Genomic DNA, 8,500 nt, shown 5'->3' on the forward strand with positions numbered 1-8,500 from the left:
CGGGTCCTGAGCAGCACCAGCAGAACCAGCAGCACCAGCAGGCAGGCAGCAAGCACAGCATAGCACAGCGCAGCATAGCACATGGTCATCTTTTTCGCTCCCTCCCTCACTCCCTTTTTTTCCAAGTCAGCGTCCCCATCGACGGCCCTGCCTGTAATTGGAACCGTCCACCCCTCACACCCCCCTGTCGAGGCCTCGTCCGCAGCGCTGTCTCATTCGTCGCGACCAGCGCCGGCTGCTAGCCTCGACGCCCTGGGCCTATCATCTCCCGCTGTCTTCAGGCCCCCCTTCACGGCTCCACGCCTGTAATCTGCCAGCCTTTGGCCAGGTGCTTGCCTGGATTGGGCCGTCTGCCCGCTCACCTCCTCCTCGACTCCTGGCCACCTCTCCCTCTCTCGCATCGTTGCTCTTCACCCTCGACGACTGCATTCTCGCGTCGAAGCCAAGCCCTTCACCTCGCCTGCCAGCAGGCCCGTCACTCTTTTAATCGCCCTCCAGTCATTCATTTGGTTGTTTAATAGTTGCCGCCTGCCCAGCAACTGCAGCAGCAGCGGCGCGTCGTTCTTTTAGACCAACAACAGCCATCTCTCGAGGGACGCGTGCCCTTGCCGTCGTTTCGTTTCTTGTTTCGCCCGTCAAACCCTCTTCAGATCGGCAGCCACCGAACGCGAGCCCACCTGTCCGTCCATGCCTTGACGACGATCTTATTTTTCTTCACGTTCCGAGTTTCATCTGCACGGTCATGATCGGTGGATTGGCAACCTTCAAATAATACAAGGGATATATTGTTTTGCTGCGCGGAGCATAACGGTGGTTGGAACGGGAAAGCCGGGGGACAAGGAGCCTGCATCAACATGGCCCTTTTACCCGTACGGAACGGGAACGGGGGAGCCATGGGACGGGCGACCTTCATCAACGACGGATATGTCATGCAACCGCGCATCAACCTTCGACGAGCTCACGTGGGCTTAGAACCACCCGCCGCACACTCGTACGCCAAGTTCGCCAAGCGGAGCGCCTGCATTGGCAGCGACTGCGACAAGGCTGTCGGCACGAACGTCACCAATCTTGCCATTATCCTTGGCGTCGTGTATGTATTATGATGCCCGATTCCAACTCGCCCTCAGTCGTGGGCTGTAGAATGGGACTCGCGATGCTAACGTTCGAGCAGAATCCCTGTCGTCGTGGCCATCATTGTGCTGTTCTTTCTGCACCGCAGAAATGTCAGGCGGCTGCGGATGGAGGACGCAAAGGACCCGAATGTCGGTCTCGACTTTGGTCTCGACGATGGTCCTGCAAAGGGCGGCAAGCGAAAGAGCTTCATGTTTGGCAGCGAAAAGACGACTCACAGGCCCGGCCAGCTCTCCATGGACATGAATCTGTCCTCGCCCTATCTGCTTCCTCCCAATGCTCACCAGTCACAAGAGTCGCTCGCTCGCAATTTTCACGGTTCCGAGGCGGATCCCTACAGGACGGTCAAGGAGTACATCAGCGACACTGGCTCCATCAGGTCCTACGGTGGCAGCAAGCGCGCCTCCGTCATCACCAGCAAGTCGGTCGGGACGCCAATGGTGCCTCCGCCTCGTACAAACTCGATGCCTAGGTCGCCTGCCACCCCAGATGACAACAAGGTCAACCCCTTTGCCACACCCACGCAGCCTCAGCCCACACATCAGATGCCCCCCACGGTAGACATCAAGGATCCCACTCGTTCGGTGCCGTCCATCGTCCCAGAGATTGGAACCGTCGCGTACCCCAATGAGAAGACCCAAGACGGTCTCGACATGCCTGATGTCCAGCCGCCGCCGCCCGCATTGTCCAGGGGCTCACCCACGGGGCTCCCAGATTTCAACTCAACCCTCGCCCGATCGGATTCCCTGCACCTCCCAACAAACATTGGGACCGCCCACTCACCTGACGACGGACTTCATTTTACGTCGTCCCACGACCAAGACTCTGGCCTTGGCCTCAACTTCGACCTCCCAAAGATCTCCTCACCCCCGCTCGAGCGCCCTGCGACCGAACCTCACGCTTTGGAATATCCCCCAGGCCAGGCAGAGACGTATGATCACGCGGAGCACCCTGAAATCAGGATGTCGGAGTACTATGATGAGTATGAAGAAGAGGCACGAGGTCGAGGGATGGAGAGGCAACCTTCCGTGGACTACTCTGCCCAACAACGGACCCTTGGCGTACCGCAACAGCAGTCCAAGCGGCTGTCAGTAGGGTTCCGTCCGCTGCCCCCGGATGAAGTCACAGAATCCGAGGACCCCGAGTACCGAGCCAACCGAATCCGGTCCTTTTACAAGGAATACTTTGACGACAGCAAAGAAGCCCCGCCGCCTTTGCCAACTCAACGCGGTCCTGGCGGAGCTGCCGAGTATTATGAGGATTATGATGCCGGCTATCTGGGAGACATGGCATACTACGACTCCGATCACAACGCTTTCGTCATGCCCTACGCCCAGCCCGTCACGAGGCGAGCCATGACTCCGCCCCCGGCCCCGGGTCGCTTCCGGGGAGGACCGGGAGGGCCGCCCGGCAGAGGGCCCCGTGGTCCTGGGTCAATTGGAGGCATGAGCCTTCCTGGTGGCCCGCGTCGCCCACGCGCTGGGTCCGCCTTTGGCCCGCGACCCGACTCGTCGGCCTCGGCCAGGCTGCGCGGACCCAAGAGGCACCTGCCGCCCCCCGCCCCCCTAAATACGCTGCCTACACCTTCCAAACTCAAGGACGATTCCTTTGCCTTGCTGAATGCAATCGACTTTGCACCGCCCGAGTCGTTCAGCGAACGTGCCGTTGGTCGCAGCCAGAGCCCTCTCGGTGAGAGACGGCCCTATCAGCCAAAGGTGCCGGTAGCTTCCCCCCTTGTCACAGCATTTGACGAGCTGCCGGCCCTCCCTAGTCCGTAAGTAGATCCGGTCACTCGCAACACTACTGGAGAAGGTGTACTAATGTTGTGCCAGTCATTTGCTCCGTAAATCGTCGACATTCACCAACCTGGACTTTGCACCTCCTAAGAAGTTCAAGGACGCAGAGACGAGTAGCGATGCCGGCAGCATCCGGAGCAACAGAAGCGGCATATCTGCGATGCAGCTCGGAGCGCTTCGTGGCGGAGCAGGCCGTGTCAGCCGCCTGCCAGGGGACACGGTCTTCACGCAGGCTGCGCTGTCAGACACGCTCAAGCCGCAATGGGGGATGCGCCCTTGAACGGGCTGATGGCATCGATGTGAAGTTTGGCATTGCATTGGACCCCTTGGCGAGCTAGCAACTGCATCGTTTTCGGGCTTCGTGGAGTAATTGGGTCATGACGGGGGCTCTGTTGCCTTCTATTTTTCATTCTTGCTTTGGTGGGGTTTTCAGCCGAGATTTTGCATATAGAGGGACTGGCAACTTGCAGTGGCAGCCCCGAGATGACGACTCTGGTGTATCTTTGATCGGGGCTCTGCCTGGTATACATGAGACTTGTAGATAGGTCAATCGGAGGTGGTGTCCACCGTACAAACATACCGCACAAACATCAGTAAGCTATATTTTTGTCGTCATGAGGCTGGGGGCGCAGCAGTCGGTTGTTGTGAAAACAGTAGCATCTCAAGTGGCTGGGCACAGAGGCCTCTGGCGACCAAAAGTTGGAGTTTCACTGATGCAGCTGCCATCGGGGTTTTGATGTCAAACTGACCGCAGACCCGCGCACGGCTCATAGGACGGACTCACGACGCCGCGACGGGACGCTGAAACCGCAAGGCTGTGACCGGAGAGATATGCTTATAGACAAGCTGTTGTTGTGACTGCCACCGCATATGGTACATGGGCAGAGACGTGCCCGTCGACTGGATAACACTACACAAATCATGGTGAAGGAGACGACGGTGTTGCGTATCGACTGGCCCGGGCAGTTGCACGCGCTGCATTACATCCGAGCCTAGACTAATCATCCCCGCCTCCTCCTACATGACCTCCTTCCTTGTCGTCGTTTTGGGAGCTGCCGTCGTGGTCTGAGCAGAGACCCAAGCTCAAGCTGTCCGCTGACTTGATGGGGGTTGTGTTCGTTTCGTGGCGCGGGCAACATCGAAGCTCAGCCACGTGCTATTTTCATTCACTGTTCCATTTCGCATCGGAGGTCTGTGTAAGTCTGCCGGACGTGGGGAGTCTCGCGGTGCTTCGAGACGAATGTGATGCAATTTGACGATGTCATGGGCGTTCACATGGTGCCTATAAAGAAGGCTGGATGGCTGGCCTTATTACATAGCTTACTCGTTTATCATTCTTCCCAGCCACTATCTACTCCCTCACTCACCTGGTCACACCAAGGACAACCCGTACGACCGAACTCGGCCTGGAGGAGACGTCTTTCTGCGCTGGATTTTGATAACCCGCTGTTCTGCAAAAGCAAAAGTCACGGTATGAACCAAAAGACCACACACACTCTCTCTGCATCTTGCTCTTGGCCTCGGGTCACTGACGACTTGGTCGGTTTACTAGATGCGCTTCTTCCTGCCGGTACTTGCGCTTCTCTTGCGCCAGTGTCTCGCCACGGAGGACTCCCACCCCTCGCACGGCGCGCGCAACTCCGAATGCGATTTCAAGAGCCCCCTCTGCGCGGGCATTCCATTGCACGGCCTGAACCCCTACGTGGTGGCGGTGTCGCAGCTGCCGGAGCTGGGGCAGAGGTTCGAAAACGAGAGGCTCATTGCGTGCTTCGACAACGGGCGCGAGGTCCGGGGCGGGAGGTGCCTCTTCTTCCGGGAGATGAAGGGGGGCTACGGCACGCTCAAGCAGCTCAAGGAGATGCTGGGCGACATCGCCAACGGGTGCAGGAGCTGCGGGACGCAGTGGGCCAGGGAGCGCGACAGGAGCGACAAGAAGGGGATGCTGAAGCTGGACTGGGTGGACGAGAGGGACAGCTGCGAGGGGCTTTGCTACCGTCACCTGCCTGCCCCGTTGCCGATTCCGGGCTTGTTTACTTGGCCTCGGCAGAAAAACACCGGACTGAATACGTCATAAAGTAGAGGAGGAGGAGGAGAAAGAGGAGGAAGAAGAAGTAGAAGAAGAAGAAGAAGAAGAGGAGGAGGAGGTGGTGGAGGAGGAGGAGGAGGAGGAGGAGGAGGAGGAGGAGGAGGAGGAGGAGCTAACTAGGGGCTTCGTTATTAGAGGCGCGGGGTCCCCTATACGAAACTGACGATAGCAGGCAAGAAGACAAATTTATATAATTACGAAATAGATAATAATTAGATACTACGAGAGGATATCTCTTGTCGGTAATTTTTAGGAGCCCGTCTAGCGTCGAGGCATAGGAGTCGTACGAGCAATTTTCACGCTTAGCCTTGGCGAGTACTAGGACTTGCTTGGCTTCGCCGCGGAGGTGGTGCTGCTGCATTTTGCGAATAAAATGAAATGAAAAAAAAACACAAACACCTTTCTCAAAAAGGATTTCCCCTTTAATTCCGGTTAGGGTAGATACCGGTGTTAAGGGTTCCGCATAACGAGACGAGTCCCGAGATACATAATGGGACCTAGGAGGACATCTGCTAGTTAAGTACGTAGGGAGATTGCCTTATGCCGTAATCGGTAATAGTCTCGTTAAAAGACGCGGCGTCTCTAATAGAGATAGAGATAAAATAAAATACCTCTCTTTTCCCTTTTTAATAGCAATTTTACCGCTAAATATAGGGATCTATAATATTACTAAATTATATAAGCGTCTAGATATATCTTTTAGCGTCTTATTTATTATATTTAAGCGGCTTAATAATTAAGCCTTTTAAAGTTATATTTATAAGTTAAATTAATACTTATAAAAGGGATTTATAATAATAGAAAAATATATTAATAAGTAACTAATATATAATCTTAGCGCGATTAAGTTATATATTTATTATAATAATAATAATATTATAATAATATTATAATAATATAAAAGTAATAAGGAAATAATAAAATAAAGTATAAGGGGCTTAGCCTAATAAAAGCCTAGGGCGCGGCCCTAAGCGTAATAACGCTATATATAGCTAGGACCCTATATTAACTTAGGCCTATAATTAGTTATATAAGGCTATATATAATAGGCGCCGCGTATATAGGGGCTACTTAATATATAACCCTAATTTCCCTCTTTTATAATATATAAATTATTAATAACCTAAACTAACTCTTATTATATAGCGCTAGCCCTATTATAATATATATTATTTACTAATAGAAAACTAAGTAATAAAGATAGACTTAATAATAGCCTATAAGCTCTTAATATAATAATAAATATAATAATAGATATAATAATAAATAAAATAATAAATATAATAATAAGTATAATAATAAAAATAATAATAAGTACTATAATAAATATAATAATAGGTATAATAGCTAATATAATAATAAGCGCTTTAATAAATAGAATTTAAATATTTAAGGGTATAGCTATAATCTATACTTAATTAAGTAGCCTTTAATAAAGTAATACTTAAGCTTAAGAAGTAAAAGCTATTTAAATAGCTAATATAAAATAGTAAGATAAAATACTTTTACTTTTTCCTATATTAATTAAAGAGTAAATATAAGATTAATAAAGTAAAAGGCCTTAATAAGGAAAGTAAAGCTATTTAATATTAACTCTTTAATATATTATTTATCCGATTATAGCCTTATATAAAGGGATTTTAGACTTAAAGGGGGCTTAAAAGTAAAAAAAAACTATAAGCTTTCTTTAATTATATTAAATACCTCTTTAATAATAAATAAGTAAAGGAAAGAGCGCTTAATAAGCTATAAGGCCTATATTAAAAAGATAAATAGCTTTTTAATACTTTCTTCTTTAACTTTAAAAATACCTTTATAAATATAAGTAAATTTACTTAAATAAAAGATATTTAAATCTTAGCGCTATAAAATATTATATTTAACGCTATAAAGGAATAGCTTATTATAATATAGATATTAAATACTTTTTATAAATATATTTAATACTTTTAAGAAATTACTTAAAACTTTAAGAAGACTTTATACTTTAAAGAACTATAAAAAAAGGGCTAAGCTTAATATAAATATTAATTTATTTACTTAAGAGTAAAATAAATAGACTACTTTATAGCGGTCTTAATTATTAACTATAAAAGCGATATTACGATATTAGCTACTTACCTTAAAAGGTATAAAACTAGCTTAAATAAAGGGGGCCCTTAAAGAGACTTAATAAAAAAAGGTAATAAACCTTATTAAGTTAAGTAAGTTATTAAAGATAAAAAAGAAAGAAAGAAAAGTAAAAAGCTATACCTTTATTATAAAGGGAGTAATTACTTTATAATATATTACTTTTATACTTTAATAAAGTAGCCTATAATATTAAACTTAATTAAGCTATATTATATAGTCTTTATTAAGCCTAAGCTTAAAAGTAAGGGTAATAAAGAAAGTAAAAATAAAAAAATAGCGTTTATATAAGGAAAAGCGCTACTTTAAAGTAAAGCTATACTTTAAGGCCTATAATAATATAAGTAAAGAAAATAAAGCTTAAAGGACGCTTAAAGATAACTTTATTAATAATAATAATATTAATTAATAAAAGTCTTTTTTATTTTATATTTATTAATAAGGGATATAAATATTATATAGCTATAAATAAAGAAATAGCTTAAGACCTTAAGGTCTTAATAAAAAAGATCCCTTCTTATAAAGTAAAGGGTATATTAAGTATTATAAATAAGGTAATTATTAAAGGGCTAATATAATTAATTATAGATATAAAAGGCTATTTATAGCCTATCTATACTTATATAATACTTTAATTAAAGTTCCCCTTTATCTTAAAGAAGCCTTAAATATAATATATAAAGTCTTACTTAATTTTATATAAAAGTAAACTATAATATAGCTTATTATAGATATAAATATAGTATTATTAAAGGCTACCCCTTAATAACTTATTTATAAAAGATATAAAAGATATTTATTATATTATAGTATTAACCTTTATAAGGTATATATAATAGATTAAAAAGTAAAAAAGTAATAATATAGCTAAAGTAACTATTTTCGCTATTAATATAAGGGATATCGAAAAAGCGCTTATATTTAAGTAGCTTAAATTAAAAAAGGAACTTTAAATAATTATTTTATTATACTTTTATAATTTATTTTTACTCTTTAAGAAATAAAAAGTAAATAAGCTTAACCTCTATAAGCTTAATATAAACTATTAGATCTTTTTTAAAATAGGCTTAAATAGCTAAGACCTATTTATATCTTATAGAGCGCTTTATAAAATATTATATAAAAAGGTATTAATATTATAGAAAACCTTTAATAACCTTCTCGATAAAGGGTTTATTAAAGCTAATAGCTTAAAGGTAATAACGCTAATCCTTTTTATATAGAAATTAAAAAGAGGGCTTTATTTTTATTATAATTATTATACCTTTAATATTATTATAAAAGTAAATTATTACTTTATCCCTTTTATTAATAATACCTTTTATAACTTAATAAACGCTTATTAATTTATTAAGCT

General features: G+C 44.5%; 2 protein-coding genes across 2 annotated transcripts; both read left to right on the forward strand.

The window, feature by feature from the left end:
* The first annotated feature begins 393 nt into the window (after window positions 1-393).
* JDV02_006462 (uncharacterized protein) lies at window positions 394-3,656 on the forward strand. Its single transcript, XM_047987859.1, has 3 exons — window positions 394-1,090; window positions 1,172-2,905; window positions 2,964-3,656. Exons 1-3 carry the CDS (start codon window positions 855-857, stop codon window positions 3,205-3,207), a joined length of 2,214 nt encoding a protein of 737 aa, XP_047843849.1. The 5' UTR covers window positions 394-854; the 3' UTR covers window positions 3,208-3,656.
* Window positions 3,657-4,291: 635 nt separating this feature from the next.
* JDV02_006463 (uncharacterized protein) lies at window positions 4,292-5,029 on the forward strand. The gene is made up of 2 exons (XM_047987860.1): window positions 4,292-4,398; window positions 4,480-5,029. Exon 2 carries the CDS (start codon window positions 4,480-4,482, stop codon window positions 4,999-5,001), a length of 522 nt encoding a protein of 173 aa, XP_047843850.1. The 5' UTR covers window positions 4,292-4,398; the 3' UTR covers window positions 5,002-5,029.
* Window positions 5,030-8,500: the final 3,471 nt, after the last annotated feature.

The sequence above is a fragment of the Purpureocillium takamizusanense genome, chromosome 5 (genome assembly GCF_022605165.1).
Source record: "Purpureocillium takamizusanense chromosome 5, complete sequence".
NCBI classification, from domain to species: domain Eukaryota; kingdom Fungi; phylum Ascomycota; class Sordariomycetes; order Hypocreales; family Ophiocordycipitaceae; genus Purpureocillium; species Purpureocillium takamizusanense.

Bases quoted from the DNA above. Each gene is read 5' to 3' on its own strand.
- JDV02_006462 (XM_047987859.1), top strand. From the start codon at position 855: ATGGCCCTTTTACCCGTACGGAACGGGAACGGGGGAGCCATGGGACGG. The intron at 1,091-1,171 runs GTATGTATTATG...ACGTTCGAGCAG, and splicing joins GCCATTATCCTTGGCGTCGT to AATCCCTGTCGTCGTGGCCA. The intron at 2,906-2,963 runs GTAAGTAGATCC...ATGTTGTGCCAG, and splicing joins CTGCCGGCCCTCCCTAGTCC to TCATTTGCTCCGTAAATCGT.
- JDV02_006463 (XM_047987860.1), top strand. From the start codon at position 4,480: ATGCGCTTCTTCCTGCCGGTACTTGCGCTTCTCTTGCGCCAGTGTCTC.